This window comes from Zeus faber (genome assembly GCF_960531495.2).
Source record: "Zeus faber genome assembly, chromosome: 3".
In the NCBI taxonomy this organism is placed as follows: Eukaryota; Metazoa; Chordata; class Actinopteri; order Zeiformes; family Zeidae; genus Zeus; species Zeus faber.
Window position 1 is genome coordinate 24,169,760 of NC_137190.1, and position 18,078 is coordinate 24,187,837.

An 18,078-nucleotide genomic window follows, 5' to 3' on the forward strand; every position below is an offset into this window, starting at 1 on the left:
AAGTCTTCCAGTAATGTGCAAACCTACAATTTGACCCCGAAGCCTTTTAGCCTCTTTACTGGGAGGAGCCACAGTCAGAACCGTGTGAGGACTTAGTGAGAGAGAAGGCATCTTACGGCAAAAATCTTTAAGGTTAAGGTATCTACATGTAGCATACTGTACTGCAAGTTACTGTATCACTGTTCTGGGTTGCTGCATACTGCGCTGTATTGCTGTTCTGTTCGGTGTTACTGTATTGCTGTGCTGTACTGTTGTATACTGTATATGTCCACACACACTTTATTCACATGCACTTCACTGCACATATCTCTATATACAAATAGCCTATCCTATATACACTACATAACTCTATTTCCTTTACTTCTATTTCGTACCTCCACTCTGAATTACCTTTTGGGGTCTTATTTTATTTTATTTCTATTATTCTACTCACTAACTGCATTACGTTTTAGGAATCAGTTAGTTTCAGTTAGTCAGTTAACTTTTGTGCAAAATTTCCTGGTGCGTTGCAAAGACAATTCACTGCATATATGTATGAAAGTATGCATATGTATGTGACAAATAATCCTCTTGAATCTGTAAGGTGTATTTTTGGAATTAAAATTTGACAAACACGTGAAGCAAAACAAAGCAACAAGGCAAAACAAAGTGGAAGACATTATAACAACATTTAATGATAAAAAAATAAAATAAATATTCAAATAAACATGCATGTTAATAATCAAAACAAATTTTTCCACGGCTCTGTGGAATGTTTTATTCTTATTGGTCAATTGTGGCAATCAGCGGTCGGCGATTCCTGAATAATTGCTGCTGTCGGTTAATAATGACCTGGTTTCACGTTTCTACATAGAAACTACAACGGGTGACATGAAGAATTGAATACAGGTATGTCCAATTTCACATTAACACCAGTAAATAGGTTAGTCATATATACTATTTTTTTTTATCACCGTTTCTTAAACTGGACACAGTTATAAAATAACTTCAAATCAATATTCGGTCTTACTGTATTTTTTCAATTGGTATGTAGGGAAAATGTGCAGCCAAACGATAATCACAGTATAAGCCCCGACAGCGCGATCACTCTGAAGGCGGTTATTCTGAAATAATGCCCAGCTGGTTGTGCAATATCCATTACTTAGTGAAACTAAATACATAAATACAAAATATCTTTACATTAATTTCCATTGGGCATTATACTTGACATTAAATTAAAGTTGTCAAATGACATAAAATTATTCAATATATGTTGAAATAAGATTTTTATACATAGTGCACTACTGTACAGTATATGGCCCTCATTCCGAAACAAAGATGTATAAAAATGAAACATATTCATGTGTTATAATGTGAAGAAGAAACTTCATTGAATAATCTTCGGAAAAAAGGTTGAGATTTGTGCCAATATCCCTGTTCTCACTCAATGCCAACAAACACCAGGCAGAGGCAGCAAAAACCGTGCACTGCGCTCGTGACCGACCGTCACGAGAATCCGACATGGACGCTCACAAGCGGGTGCGTCTGAAACCCAAGGCGGGTATTTTCATGTCAAAAGACACTGCGTCGTCACGGTGGTTTCGCACAGTTGTCACGGTAGTTTCGCACAGTTCTCCATGACCCAGCTGCTGGCGTTGATGTCCAACTTGAGCAAGTTCATGACCCACTCGTCCTTCTGAGCTCCTTCCAGAAACTCTGTCAGGGAGATCTGGCCTGTGGGGGGCACCACACACATAAGAATTAGATAAAACACTTGAACGTTTTAAAACAGTAATGGCTAGCAAAGATTAAAACTATAAATAGTTTTATGTAAGTAAGTCTGTTGTTAAAGTAGTATAGGAGTCATTTATAAATGTCTACTAAAAGGATTAATTCACACTGATGTCCACACCTTGGCAACCACAATGCTGTATTAAAGTGGTAATCTGTAAGATAACCTTGTTAAAAAAACATCCCATACTTGATACTTTATTTCGGTGGAACTTTATAAGTAACAGCGATTCAATGTATTTGAATTATGCATGTGCTCCCTCTCTATGCTGTTTCCATTGTTGGCGGCAGGGTCCGCCTTTCCCGGCAAAAATGCAAAGACCTGGCTCAGACAAGAATGTGAAATGCAGCCGCTTTGCTAGTTATGATATGGATGCCCATTCACATAAAAGAACAGTGCCCTCGGATGAAAAAAACAGATCAAAAACCTCAAGGGACCAAGGAAAAACAACAAATCAATCGATCAGGAGAAGGCATACTTTCAAGAAAATCATATTGATTGTCACTTTAAAGTATTTTAATATTCTTATTATAAGTTGAATGGTAATTTATTTTGTCGTTTTTTTTATTTTGTCAGAAATGTTCTTTAACACACCGTCATTATTCTGGTCGACCAGCTCAAAGATTCTCTCACAAACTTCGTTTGGGGTCATCGTGATTTCATTTCTCTGCATCTTGATTTTGTAAATAATCTGTGAAGGACAGATGAGCGTAGAGCGCAGTTAAACAAAACACTGAGATGCTCAACTGGGAACACAAGGGGATGAGCTAACTTCAGCATGCTGGAGTAAAGTGCTTGAGCTAAAGATGTCACTTCAAAAATAACCAGAGTGAGACCACTGAGTCTATGCATTATGTACAAACCTACAGCAATAAGCCAAGCCTATTAACCACTGTACGAGGACAGCACAACAGACAAATATAGACCGTCTTAAGGGTATTTGTGGGTCTAAAAATAGTTGATTGCATATGACATAAGAACCACAATATTTATATATATATATACATACATACATACATACATACATACATACATACATAAATACATACAAACATATATATATATATATATATATATATATATATACACACACACACAGAAACAGACACACACACACACACATATATATAAATGGCTGTAACTCACCCTTATGATTTGTTTCACCTCTTGTCTGTCCAACTTTCCGTTTCCGTCCCGGTCGTATATTTTGAACGACCATTTGAGCCTGTCTTCAAGATTTCCCCGCAAGACCAAGTGAAGAGCAGCCACGTACTCCATGAAATCCAGCGTGTTGTCCTAGATGCATTAAATCAAGCAATCAATCATCGAGATCGTCAAATGATTCACTGAATCGTCAAGTTTCGAAACCTCATCTGATTCTTAAAAAATCTCAGGAGTTACCCGGTTTGTGTCGAAGGAGTGGAAAATGGTCTCGAGGTAGAGCGACTCCTCCTCGGAGCTGCTCGGAACCCCGAAAATACGCTTGAACTCGTGGAGGTGCAGAGCTCCGCTGGGGCACTCCTTCATGAAGGCGATGCACAGCTCCTGGATGAGGGCCAAATCAATCTCCTCATTGCGGCTCTCCTCTTGTCCCATGGCCTCCGTCTAGCTTGAAGGAAATTACTTGGAAGACGAAATAAAAAAATGTGCCGGAGTGAATATTAGGTATTTAGGAAACTTCTTTGTCGAACGTTTTGGCTACTGTGCTCAGGCTACCGAAGCATCCGGTCACACGGTCCCAACAAACTGGACTGAAAAAGCTTTTCACGCCTGACCTCCCAGTGCTGCTGTTCACCGTGGACAGGACGAGATGGAGGGTCAGAGGAGGGAAAGGTTAATCTCATTATCTTCTTTAAGCACTTGATCTGTTCCCAACTAGGTGGTTCAGGTAACAGGTGACAATATGACAACGCTGTCCTCACACAAGCGGCAAACCTTGAAAACAGCACAGGGAGAATTATTGGTAGATAGCAGCTGGACCATTGTGAAGAGTGTTGTCCAGTTTTAATTATTTCAAGTGTGCAATATTGATAATAGTTTGATGAAACAAAAACAGTTCAAATTCAGTTGTTCTAAGAAAAATGAAATAAAGACTGAGATGCCTGAACTGACCACATCGCATCAGTGGCATAACAACTGATGGTGCAACATGGTGCCCTGTGGCCGCTAGGGGCCCATCCCATCAGCTTGCCAGTGATGGGTGGCTGTGAACTGCACTCCGCTGTGCGTCCCCTTGCCGAGTTCTTCCAAAAAAAAATCCACTGTTTCTTTTATTTTAGATGTAGGCTATTTTATTGTTCCTCACTGAGAGAAACAAAAGAAGCAACATGCGTAATGAACTGTGCATAACGGACACTCCTTTCACCCCCGCCCCGCAATCTGCCGCAAAAAAATAAGGGGATGCTGGGAATAAACTGGGAATTCAGGAAAGACAAGACTGATTTTAGCACCAAAACATCTTCAACATTTCAAGCTCTTGGTACTTGGCAACAAGTGACATAATTATCCAAGCTTCCATGCCCTGTCATCAGGAAGTAAAGCTATTTCACACATCACAGTCGTTTAGCCATGATAAGGATAACATGATCTGCTGTAGAATTAACCGTTTTTCCCTGGTTGCCATGTTGCGGTGGCTAATGCCTGAGGCTCAATTATGAACCACAGCACTATTTCAGGTTTAAACCTGAGAGTGAAAGCAGGATGGAAATTCCCAGGATGTGGCCATTAAGTGGTGGTGCTGCTCTATCCACCAACATAATGTTATCTGGCTTGGATTATCCCTATCCCTTCAAGATGCCCGAAAACTGTTGCCAACCGATGAGCCATGAATATATACCCATTTCACGAGGAGTTTAAACACACTTTCTAATGTTTGTAAGAATAAAGTTCACAGGAGAGAAAAATGCTGAAACTATATTTAATAACTTATGTGGGAATACAACGAAGACTAATTGGTCTTTATATCACATGAATACATTGCATTTATCTTGGTTTCTGTTACATGCGTGATATATACTGTGCACTGACGGATGGCTAGATAGATATTGATAGATAGATAGATAGATAGATAGATAGATAGATAGATAGATAGATAGATAGATAGATAGATAGATAGATAGATAGATAGATGCAATGAAGCATTACAATTTACATGGATTTTAGTGATCTGACCAAATATCTATTGTCATTTTTTTACATGGTTAATATTTTTCATCACATTTTTTCCTTGTTATTCTGATTGGTTAACCCAAGTACTGGTACAATGAGTAACATTTTTACACAAGTTCTGAGCTTTTCAGCATAACAAGGTCCAAATCGAGACATATTGAGACTTGATTGGTGGTTCAAATCAATTACAGATATCAGAGACACTTCTAGGACGCAGCAGATCAGGTGTAGATTCTCGGGACAGGAGCGGAAGCGGTCCTTTGGGGCTGCCGTTCGAAAGCTTCTTCCTCTTAGAGAGACAAAAATAACAACCTTTTCTCTCTTGCTTGAATGGTGAACTCAAGAGCAGAAGATAAAGAAGCCAGTCGATGGCAGCCGCCACAAGGAGACAAGGAGTCCATATTTGGCATGACGGGTCTAAACAATGCCAAACTGGGCCAAGTCACTCAGCTCCATGTCGCCAAACGCCTCCCAGGGGCAGATCACAGCAGAGTCTGAATGGGAGATACCAAGGATTAGTCAGTTATAGTATTTGGTTAATACTGTTGAGTTTAATGGCGGCTATCCTGTGCATCCTCGGAGCTATAGTAAGTGAGGTTATGATCATTTTCAGTTTCTGCTTAAATCCATAATTACCTTCCTCCATCCCAGGGAGATCGTCAAATCTACGAAAGGAAGGGATAGTTTTATTCGATCATGTTAACCTCATCTTTTCCAATGAAAGCGTATTGGAGTTGAGGAATTGCAAAAAAAAAAAAAAAAAAAGAAGGTCTTATTGCCCACCCCTTCTGTCCAGCTTTAGGAGCCTTGCTCTTGAACTGCCTGGCCTCCTGCTGCTTGAATTTGGGAGGAGCGGCCTTGTTGTTCTCAGCTTCTGCAGCATTCATTTCTATAAAGCAACAAACAAAATATACCACACCAAATAATAAATAAAGACATGAATCGAAGGAGGCAGAGATCAAGCTAAAACTCTAAGCTAAAACAAATGGTTTGGTCAAATGTTTTTCTATGATGGCGCGTCATTTTGCGTAATGTGACAAGCTCAAGAAGTTTTAATAATAACTGATCGGCTGTGCCCAGGGTTATTGGGGCTTTCATATAACCCCTTTAGAGTTAATGTAATTTCAACCCAACCAGTGTCGTACACTACATTGTTAACATGCGTGCATTGGAAAACATTTTTCACTATGTCAATTCTAACAACGTTACATCATGTTTAATAATAACAAATAAAATATTTAAAAAAAGCATATTTAAGGCCAAAAAACCCCAATATTGACTTTATTCTAACCTACAATTTGTGACTATAGTACAGTAGCTGACCCAACTTTGGACCCTTTGTGTACCAACTGAAAAACCAAACCAAAAAACATAGTTACCATAGTGTTGCTAATAATAGCATCAGTATCGATGAAAAGGTATAGCATACTACAGAAAGAGATAAGTCTACTTCTAGTACACTACGGAGAGAGCTAAGTCTGCTTCTGGCATACTACAGAAACAGATAAGTCTACTTCTAGCAAACTACGGAAAGAGACAAGTCTACTCCTAGCCTATAAAGAAAGAGCTCTGTCTCACCTGTGATCTGTAGGTTGGGAAGGTGTGAGGATCTGTAGTAGCGGAGTAGTAGCTCTGTGATGGAGTTGAGCGGACGACGTGCAAAACAAGGAGCTGGCGCTCTTTCTTTTTGCAGTGTCTCTTCCGTGTCCTCCAGACCCTAAGGCCTCCTTATATACTGTGCTGATCATAATCTCCCAGTGTCATACACAAATCTGTTGAGAGCTGAGGACAATCTTACAGCACTGAGAACATTGTGTAACTGTGGTCTGAAACATGCTAAGCTTGTGTTTGTCTGCGACCTGTCCGTCTGATAATAATTGGTCTTTGTGGAGTAGTTTCAGTTCAATGTACTGCACTGAACAACTTAAGTTCTTCAAGCCCAGAGATGTGGACTTGATTCATTGCGACTTGGACCGTTTTGATGACTTGAAACGCGACTCGGACTTGGAAGTTAAAGACTCGTGTCTTGACTTGACCTGAGACATGGTGACTCAAGTTATATTGTTTGTGTTCACTTTCATTCACTGACACCTTGAACGCGATTGGCAAACAAAAACGTACTTCGGTCGCGGCTCGGTAGTCCACCTCACCTCATGTTGTCGCGGCTCGGTAGCTGACGGACAGATGTTGATGAATCCATGAATGTTGCCATCGTGCGAGATTTTCTTATGAAACACAAGTTGGTGTTTAGAAAGTTGTAAGTTGTGGCGGGTGGTTCAGTGCCCTCCTGCTTGGAGGCGCCACAACATAATACCGAGGTTATACACCAGAACCATTTGGGATAAGGCCTGTACACTCACCAGTGGACACCTCACACACACACACACACACACACACACACACACACACACACACACACACACACACACACACACACACACACACACACACACACACACACACACACACACACACACACACACACAGTACATATATATACAGTATATGTACTGTGTATTCATATATATATACACAGTACATACATATATATGTGTGTGTGTGTGTGTGTGTGTGTGTGTGTGTGTATGTGAAATAATCCTTGAATATCAAATTGTTGACTGGTAAGCAGCAATTCATAACAACTGTTTAATAAGGTTTATTGTAGGTATAGGTAAATAAGGTGTTTTGTGCTGTAACGTACATTTAGTTTTAGTCATTAAATGGGTACAGAATAATAGCAAAGATTAAAGAATGGTCACATTGCTATTATGAGCCACAATAATATAGTCATACTTTTGAAAGGCAGTAGCTCCTATCTCTAAAGTAAAACTGAATGTTGGGCTACATGAGTATGATCTTTGCTTTTTGTTGATAAATATTCTATCATTTGTCAAATTATAATAAATACAAGTTACACATTGTATAGTGTTACCATCCGAAACACTGCAAAGTCATAGCAATCTAATTGTCATATAAATGAGTGGCAGAATTTGGAACATGAAGTGAAAATACAAAATAATTAAGCGGCTAAATTGTCACCATTTTCAAAGCTCCGTTATGATTTTCATGAAAAGCTCACCATCACAGCAGTGCAAGATGGACCATTTTTTGGCAACTAAACCACAAAGGGATTAAACTCAACACACCATTCGAAATGAAGAGCGAAAGCAAGTGTTAAATTCTCCACCACATCAGAGATCTAATTGTATGTAAGCATTAATGTGCCATTAATTGTGCGCGTAATGTGACGTTATTGTGCTTTATGGCTTTGTTTATGGCTGTTTTAAATACACTTGTCATGTATGTAATAAGGAACTATGTTTATATATATTGGTCTATTTAATCTACAGTAAAAAAGTGGATTTGAAAAAGTGGATTGTGGTGTGCCTTCCAATGAACTTTAGATGCTGCACAAAAACAGATCACCCCCCCCCCCCCCAACACACACACACACACACACCCACACACACACACACACACACACACACACACACACACACACACACACACACACACACACACACACACACACACACACACACACACGTGTGATATGTAATTCCTGTATGTATGCATATGACGTTTAAGAGCCTCTATACTGCATAACTATAGTTGCATGTGTTTCAGCTCCTCTCTCCTTTAAATATTGCTTCATTTCCTAGAGCACCCGTGCTGGATAAACGCTCCACAAAGCGTTCCCGCAACACGCTCAGGGAAAACTGTACGCCGGCACTGATGGGGTTTTGCAGCCATGTAGCAGGCTGGTCAAAGAGGGCCAAGGACACTTCAGTGAGTCGGTGGTGGAACTTTGGCACTGTTGAGTTTTCGGTCGCATAAGTGTCTCTGGATCCAGCTGCTGGGGTTGATGTCCAGGTAAAGGAAGCTCTGCACCCACGGGTCCTTCTGAGCCCCCTGGACAAATTCATCCAGGCTGATCTCACCTGGAGTCCAAGCACAGAGTAGCCATATGATAAATACATATAATTTAAGATAGATAGACAGATAGATAGATAGATAGATAGATAGATAGATAGATAGATAGATAGATAGATAGATAGATAGATAGATAGATAGATAGATAGACAGATAGATAGTTAGATAGATAGATAGATAACTTACCATCACCGTTCACATCTATCTTTTGAAATATGTGGTTGCACACCTCCTCAGCCGTGAGGCTCTCTGTGTTGGTTTCATCGTACACGCTACCCTGTTTTATCTTGTAGATGATCTAGAAAAGAGCATAGAATTGATCATTTAAGGTTTCTTAACTATTCTTCATCTAACTATTTGCCTGGACATGGGGAATAGGTCATCTTCAATAACCTAAAATATGATGCATGAACAATCAATGCAATAAGGTTCCACACCTATTTTAGAGTAAATGTCAGAAATCGAAGCCGTGCAACGTAAAAAATAATTCAAATACAAACACTTTTGGGACATCCCAAATCTAAAATAAGACCAAAATCTCAACTGTATGACTCCCTTATCGAGTGACATTTTCGTAATGGTGCCTGGTTCAATGGCCTCTGTCATCTGGGGGGGATAAGCCATCCGTTGGCTAAATACCTGCTCTAATCTCCACTTTCAGGGCTTAAACTAATGGGTTGAGGTTTACACATTATTATGCAACAACAACAACAGTTGCACCCTATTATTCAGGTACGGGATAAATCATGTTTAACTATGTACATCCACGATCATCGATGTTGATTTTGAACTCAGAATGTCGCAACTTCGTGTCATTTTAACATAGTGAGCGATGACTGGATGCCCAAATACCCACACACACACAAAAAATACAACTTTATAAGTCTTTCTGAAATTCAATTCAAATATCATTTGTAAAGCTGTTTCTGAGACAAAACGATGCATTCTGGCAGTTTACATTCAAGGAAATGCACCTGACTTTTTAACTATCCGTACAGATTCATCGTTCCATCTTCTTCAATTTTGCTTCTAATTAATAATCAGTATCGACTTACTTTTAAAAATGTCTCACTTGATTTTGGCCCTGACTCTTGGCTTACTCGCCTTTATGAGCTGTCGGAGTTCCATCTTGTCCAGGCGGCCGTTGCCGTCGCTGTCAAAAGCCTTGAAAGACCATCGCAGTTTATCTTCCAGCTTACCCCGGAGCACCAGGTGCAGCGCGGCCACATACTCTATGAAGTCCATGGTGTTGTCCTAAAAACAGCCAAAAATATAACTACGTGTGTGATATAAGTGATACCCAATACTCAATAAATCAAGTTTTTCATACCTTTATCACCATCATATTTATATTTTTTTGTCATCTCTGTCCAGTAAGGTTATCTATTAATTTACAGAGTAACTTACAGTCACTTACAGTGAGAAAATATGTATAATTCTAAATATTGCTTGAAAAAATTATGGAGTACAAAACAATATCAAACTACTTTGGATCATGTAGTATTTTTCATAGGATTTTAATTATGGCGGTACCGACACCTACCTGGTTTACGTCAAATGCCCGGAATATGCTTTCCATGTAGAGCGACTCGGGCGTGTCGTTCTGAACCCCAAACATCCTCTTGAACTCGTGCAGGTGCAGTGACCCGCTGGGACACTCCGTGATGAACGTCCTGTAGAAATCCTGGATGTTGTTCAGGTCCATCTCATGGTCCTGCGTCTGGGCTTGTTGGTTCTGACCCATCCCGTATCCAGATTGCCTCTGAAAATAAAATGTCAATTAGAGGATCAGAGGATGTGTTAAAAATGTAAAAAATGAAAAAATAAATAAAAAAGCAAAAGCAAGATGAATAGAATCCAATATTGATACCCTGGTAAAGTGACAATCTTTTCAGCAAAACGCATTCATGGAGTCAAATTGATATGCTTATTTTTCTCCACCTCATCCCTGTGTGCTGTTCCAACAGCTGAGAGGTCAAGAACTCTGACAGGAATTATTTTTAGTGAGAGGCTTGCCAAGTAGTTAGTTTAAATCTGTAATCCACGTTCCTGCTGCTGGTTGGACAAATGCTGATTTGAACTTATAGTGACCCGAGGTCAGAGGTATCTGACGCAATAATATAGGGCCACAATATGTCACTTACTGCGTCCAATACTAGAATATTATAACGCTGGATGTTGTGCAGGGTAGCTGAAGTAAAAATAAATACTGCTCAGTCATGTTGACCTGACAAGCCCGGTTTATGCTGCACTGTAGGTACACGTAAGCAGGAGGTACACCTAAAAAGGGCTGAGAACAAAAGACGTAAGAGCCACCAGCCAGCAGGATACTCAGTAAGAACTCAATAAGATCTCAATAAGATCTCAATAAGAACTCTGCGGTGAAAGAAGCCCGAACGTGACAGCGAGAAGTGCTGGCAGTGACTTTTTCTTTAGATAAAGATGAAAATAATAAGATAAAAAATATTGAAATCAAACTCAAACAATGTGTCAAACAATGTCATTTACTGACATTACCTGTATTTTAGTATTTTAGTAACCAGGGCTTTTAATTACCTCAAATGCGGAGGGTACCAGGCTTTTATTGAAAGCATGGTTTTATTCTGTATCTAAAACCGAACCAAACCAAAACTCTCTCTGAATTTTAAATCAAATTTCCGTCTGGGTCTGGGTCTGGGTTCCGTCTAACGTGCTCCTCAAAAAAAATACATAAAAAATAAAATAAACAACATAATTGTTTTTGTTCGGAGACACAGGACGCACAGTGGGCCGGAGATCGCTCTCTCTCCATCACACAAGCCACTATCCTGAACAAAGGCAGTCTCATACAAGAAGATATGAATGGAAACAAATAGATCTAAAATAAAAACCCAGGGAAACCGACGCAGGGGACTGCGCAGGAGGCGCGGAGCACACACACAGACTTCCAGAGAGTTCCAGCCTTGTTTGCTGTTTTTTATTTGAGTACTGGTTTAAATTTGAGGAGATATAGTACATATATATTTATAAATATAATATGCGTTGAATGTTGTGGCTCCGGAAAAAAACAAGCTTGATGACCCACGAAAAGGAGGAGGTTGAATGACCCGTAAATGGGAGGTTGCAGTCAGTCCCCATGATGCAACGAAATTTGGACCAATCGCCACAATGGGAGCTTTCAGAACGAGACAAGGACCAAAGGCAAAGTTGGCCTCTATGGCTTGCGTAGAGAACGCCACAAGAACCCAGACCACTGCATCAATTTGTTCTCATCTTGTTCTGAAGATGTCTTTTTGGTCCAAAACTTCTTTTTAAGTGTACCTCCACCCGTAAAATTCTCTGCGGAGCTATGCAGCGTAGGGTGTTATACAGTAGGTCACAGAGGAGCGGACACGCACACCACCCAAATCTCAGGACCGCACAACTGGTTGAGTTGTCCAGCTTCATTTCGCGAGGTGATTCAAATCAGAAAAGAGTTTCGAAAGCCGTTTTCTATTTGCATATCCATCATTTTGAGTTCTCAAGTTTTCATACATGTTTGGAAATAAACAAACAAGAAATTATGGATTTCTCTTATCTTTTCTGTACATTGTTGTTCACTTAATGTACAAAAAAAAATGAAAAAGTATGAAAGCAAACAGCCCCCGGTAAGGTAGTTTGACGAGGCCTCGCCATATTTCAGAAAATAATCTGGAGTAAAGTAAAGGCCAATATCCACTCATTTCGTGACCTGCTTCTTCCTGCTGGGCATGGCTGGGGGCTGGATCCGCTGCGTATGTCGTTCTTCAAACCAGGCTCGGATGCTTTGATTAAAAAGTGTTTTTTCCCAGGATATATTGGAAACTTATAAGAAGTGAGAACCAGGACAGCCTGGTTCTCACTTCTTATAAGTTTATAAAGACATGAGTAAGTTGTTTATTTTCTCATCAGAACATGCATGATGGGGTTTTGAGGTGGTGTGAATTAAAGGTTTCCTTTAATACGGAGCAAAAAAATGGGGTTCCGTGTGTGAAAATGTTTTAATCAAGGACAAACGGTAATACTTATCATTACATTTGAGTTAGTGTCTATTACAATGATGAATAGTATAACAAGGAAATAATAACAATGTAAAGATTATTTAGCAAAAATAATTACATAATATATACAAGATATTATATCTTACATATTAACAGAAACAGATATTGACACATCGTGGTCAGAAGGCTGTGGACATTTTGTTACTAGAATATCCAAAAGGTTTGACCCATTTACTGCAAGCAATTTTCAAAGCTTCAACGCTTTACCTCCACTGTGCATTTATATGCGTCGAACATTCTTTGTTAATAAATGTAATTCAGATAATATTTGTTTCCTACATTTATTTCAAAAATCACGCTTTTCCTGCTAGAATAAGCTGCACTAGTCCAAGGCTTCCCTTGCTTAAAGCCAACGGTTAATCCCATGTTATTCACCCCGACGCGCTGCGGACTAGAACAGTCTTTAGCACTTCAAGCATGGGAACCATCTCAGAAACCCCATCCCAAATCAGAGCGTCTTTCCCTCTATCCAGCGGAAAAAAAGGTTCCTTTCACTCCGCGCTCCTTCAGAAATGTGCACTCTTTCTTCTCTGTTCCAGAATCCACCCGTAGGGGTTCATGTCCAGTTGCAACATGTTCAGCACCCAGGGGTCTTCCTGTGCCCCCTTCATAAACTCATCCATAGTGATATGACCTGCAGAGGAAACCCAACCAATCAATCAACCAATCAATCAATCAACCAATCAATCAATCATATTTATTTTGTACATTACAAGGGAGATGATATAGGTGCATGAAATTGAGAGTATTGTACAATATCGGTTGATAAAAGAGAAAGATATGATATGATATGATAATATATGAAATTGATTATAATATAATAATTGTATAGTATGATTAATGTCAAAATTCTTACCGTCTCCGTCGATGTCTACTGCCAGGAATATTCGATCGACAACCTCATCAATCGTCAGCGGGTTTTCCTCGAGCTCCTTCCTCGTTCCCTTTTTTATTCGATAGATACTCTGGGGAGAAAGACATCATTTCATTTAAATCATTTGACATCAACAACAAATGTATGTCAGTTGTACGTTGTTTGGATTTAGAACAGTAGGGAGTTTCCTGATTCAGTGAGTCAGGAATTAAAAGTAGCTTAACTTAATGCACTCAAGCACACTTACTTAGCAAGTGTATCTGGGTTAGTTATTTAGCTAAGTTAATTATGATTTCTTGATTCACCGTTAACAAGGGCCATTTTACATATAATAAACTTGAGATTCTAGAATCAACTCCAGATTCTAGCTGATAAAAACGACACCAATAAAGACGTCCATTTGGGCACGTTCAGTGCACAGGGGCAGTTTGTTTACATATTGCCAAAACAACTTTTTTGGTTTAGGAAATTCTGCAGTATGATTTTTCAAAAGTAAAAATAACTATTATCCAATAATGTAATAATCCAAAGTATTTGTATAGTAATAAAAGTGTAATATATTTTATAGGTATCACAAAAGGTTATTTATAATACTCTTTTACTAAACGTGTGAAGAAATGATCGAAATATTAATTGCATTACATTTTTGCAGTTTATCTTGTTGTACATTGCTATGGTGTGACTGATTTACATTGTTTATTTTTTACACCATTTTTTAATACTTTAGTCTGTAGTGCTGCCGGTCCATGGACCTTAGCATTGCTCAAGCCAATCAAATGGCTCTTTCATAGTAGTGTATTTACAGAGTAGTGTATTGACGATAATAAGTATTGACTCAAAGGCCACAAAATCAACACATATACTGTACATTCAGGCCAGACCTTGTGTTGGGTTTGACTTCTAAGCCGACTTACATCAATAATGGAGCGCAGTTCCCTCCTGTCCACGTAGCCGTTGCAGTCTTTGTCATAAACCTTAAAAGACCAGCGCAGCTTGTGCTCCAAGTCTCCCCGAAAAACCAGATTCAAGGCCGCCACAAACTCCAAGAAATCAATGGTGTTATCCTGCAGAGTGAGATGAAAAGAGAAGAAAAAAATACAATCACAAAATTCGAAGCATCTCTGTGAGATTTGGTGTATTTACTGTATGATTATTGAAGTCCCCGGCGTCATTGACTCTCACCCCATTCCTGTCAAACGCTCGAAACATGCACTCGGCATAATCCGATACCTCTCCTGTCGGATCCACCCCAAAAAAACGCTTGAACTCGTGCAGGAACAGCACTCCGCTCGGGCACTCCACCACAAACTTCTTGTACATGTCCTGCAGAGCTTTCACGTTGATCTCCTCATCGTTCTTCTCAGTCTGCTGGTTCTGCCCCATGGTCGGTTTTTACAATTTAACAACTTTTAGCCATGGTTCTTTTTCCAGTGAGAGGCCGTGGTTGGTGCTGCCGTCACTCTCCACGTAATGGCCTCTGTTTATAACCCCTGAGGGGTCAGAAGATACCTCCCGCAGATTGTGATTAGTGTGGCCACTGTCTGCTCTAATCTGGCCCCTGGATTTACTGTAAGTTGCCGGGGTTTCCTCCCCTCGTGTTAATCGGACTTGCCCACGCAGCGGCAGAACTAAGTATACAGTAGGTCTTACTTAAGGTCTTGAGGCAAGATGGATGGACGAGATATGACAGTCTGACAGTCTGTTTTTATCTGCTCTTTCCCACAGTGTTCCATAAGAGGCGGCAGCGGGCACTGGTCCAGCAAGGGCCCTTCGGAGGCAGGTCCTTACTGAGACACAGGGTGTAAACAGCAACCGTGTCTCCTCCAACTAAATCAATTATATGTCGTCAATGACTCACGCATCAGTGACTTTAAGTCTGCTGGTGCTGGAGCTGGCCCAAGCTGGTTGCCAACTGGATATACTGTATATATTCATTCCTTTTAGATAAGCACAGACCAGTCACTATAGCCTGTCACAGACCAGCCGGTAATTCTAGGTGGCTGCATCTGTATGAGATTGGAGTGTAATGTGAACTTTAATGTGCTCCGTTAGTGTTGACGGTTTTTGCTTGTGGAAGCTAAGAATAACAAGCTTAACCACCACGCTAGGCATTCTAGTTATAAAATAATTTCAAATAAATAGTCTTGATGTATCCTTTTTATTTTGTATGTAAGCCGTATAACGTGCAGCCAGCTGGTCATTGACCCTTATCGCACACTTGTTGGCTGAAGTGCAGGTGTGCTGAAATAGGAGAAAAAGGAGTTTGGCAACACTGTGGCCTCAAGATTTTTTTTTTAATTACTCAATTACTCTTTTAAAGAACATACTTACGTTTTTCCCATGAACAACTTAAGTTCAATTTTTTTTTTTTCATCTACGGCAACATTTCAGGTTGAACATCACATCTACAGGACAAATTGAACGTGGGGAGTCTGGCAATTTATAGGCCTGTAGTGGACACCCAACCAAAGTTTAACACACATCATTCCACTAAGTTGAATCAGGTTGATTAATGGATGAGTGATCAGATAAAGACCAATCCACATTTGAATATGATGTGATTGAAGCTTTTGATGCAGGACCTGGGTGGGCAAGGATTTGTGAAAAGCCTCATGAGTTACTGACTCATAAAGCAATGTGGCAGCTGAGTAAAAGTTTGTCACTCTTGAGCACCAGAGATGAGGAATATTCTTGTTGCTTTTATGAGTGTTTGAGATGATAGCCCCCAGAAGAATGCAATTTTTATGTTTCACCACCACCGAGTCTCTCCAAGCCACAGGTTTGTCTGGATCATATTTCACTGCTGTTACAACCTACAATTTACTGTTTTCTGTATGGAATCATTAAAGTTGCATGTGATGCAAGATCCACAACTGGAACCATGTGTCCCCTGGGAGTCTGGCTGATAATGATTTTCCAACAAGCTAATGCCAAATTTCTACCAGCAGTGCAAATAAACAGCTGTGACTCATTCCTGATCGCAAACACTCCCACAGACCATAAAAGAGCATGTCCTGTCGGATTTCTGATGATTAATGCATTTCTTGTGTCTCGTCAAATGACCTTATAGTTTTGCATCTGTGGAACAACGTGTTGCATTTGGGAATGGACCCAGCACTTTTTATTTTGGTAGACATCTTAATTGAGGTCCATGAGATTGTTTGGGGGATTACTCTACAGCCCTCCCCCTAAGTCCAAAATTCCATTCAAAATGGCAACGTGTGCCCAATCTTTGAATTATTGCCAGGAAGGGCAAGAATTGAGAACAGCCATTGTTAGAGGAGCACATGTTTAAGGTAGGTAAGTAAAAACAATCCAACTCTGCCATTGCAGTGGGGTGCCAAGTGAAGATTCCAAGACCATTCACATCCTAAATGGAATAAAATCCAAGTTTTTTTTTCTAAACTTTGTTGTAGAACAAAGCTAAACACATTTTTGGGAAAAGTCCTTTGAAGCCTAACCAGAGGTCACATTCGATAGATTGATTTAACCTTTCAATTTGCAAAGCCCACTTAAAGTGGGCTTTGCAAATTACATATGCAGATTCTGACAACTCAGTTATATTCCCTGACCACATTAACCCCTAGAAACACATGCATGTCTTTTCACCCATACCTTCTTTTCCTTTTTACGTTTATGATAATATAACTACCATACCCATGAGGAAATTGCATAAAGATGCATAACAAATTGGCATATAATTGTAGTTTTTGTAGTTTCTAGGGTTAGGGTTAACATTATGTTTTGAAACATTTCTAAACTGCATATATATTACACAATGTATATTATAATTCGTTTTTGCCCCTGCAGAAGCCTTAAGTCTGTATCATATCATCCTTTTTTTTTTTAAAGAAAATGTGTTATTCGCGATGTCATGGGACTACACTACCCACATTCTAAGTGTAACAGCGATAACTCTAATTGGTGGAGCTCGCTAGTACCATGGAAATGTTAACTGCACTTGCTGATGGGTACTCAGACGTGCAAATGCTATTATACACTCAAATTGTACCTATGAATGACATTCATACTGAGGGTGTGACCCTATATATATCCCTATTCTCACTCATCCTTGAATTAACTTTACCAATTAGAGAAAAAGCGAAACCAGTATATTGCCTTTATTTCATTCTACTCAGAACAAGATTTAAATGCATTTTAAATTGTAATACATCCATGCTCCCCCTGCCCACACCTCCCCACGGTGGTGTACTTTCATCAGTTTAGTTTTAGTTTAGTGTACATATCTGCGCCCAACCTTCCCCATGCCCCCC

General features: G+C 39.7%; 2 protein-coding genes across 2 annotated transcripts; both read right to left on the reverse strand.

Moving 5' to 3' along the window:
- Positions 1-1,591: 1,591 nt before the first annotated feature.
- Positions 1,592-15,187, reverse strand: LOC307227855 (uncharacterized protein; the record flags this gene model as incomplete). Its single annotated transcript, XM_079997299.1, has 13 exons — positions 1,592-1,713; positions 2,366-2,462; positions 2,918-3,067; positions 3,173-3,376; positions 8,747-8,880; positions 9,059-9,170; positions 9,977-10,126; positions 10,416-10,634; positions 11,100-11,152; positions 13,451-13,564; positions 13,787-13,895; positions 14,719-14,868; positions 14,987-15,187. 13 exons carry the CDS (start codon positions 15,185-15,187, stop codon positions 1,592-1,594), a joined length of 1,815 nt encoding a protein of 604 aa, XP_079853425.1.
- Positions 5,357-5,826, reverse strand: LOC307228455 (retinal cone rhodopsin-sensitive cGMP 3',5'-cyclic phosphodiesterase subunit gamma-like; the record flags this gene model as incomplete). The annotated part of the gene is made up of 3 exons (XM_079998115.1): positions 5,357-5,433; positions 5,576-5,604; positions 5,723-5,826. The coding sequence occupies 3 exons, from the start codon at positions 5,824-5,826 to the stop codon at positions 5,357-5,359; spliced, it is 210 nt and encodes a 69-aa protein (XP_079854241.1).
- Positions 15,188-18,078: the final 2,891 nt, after the last annotated feature.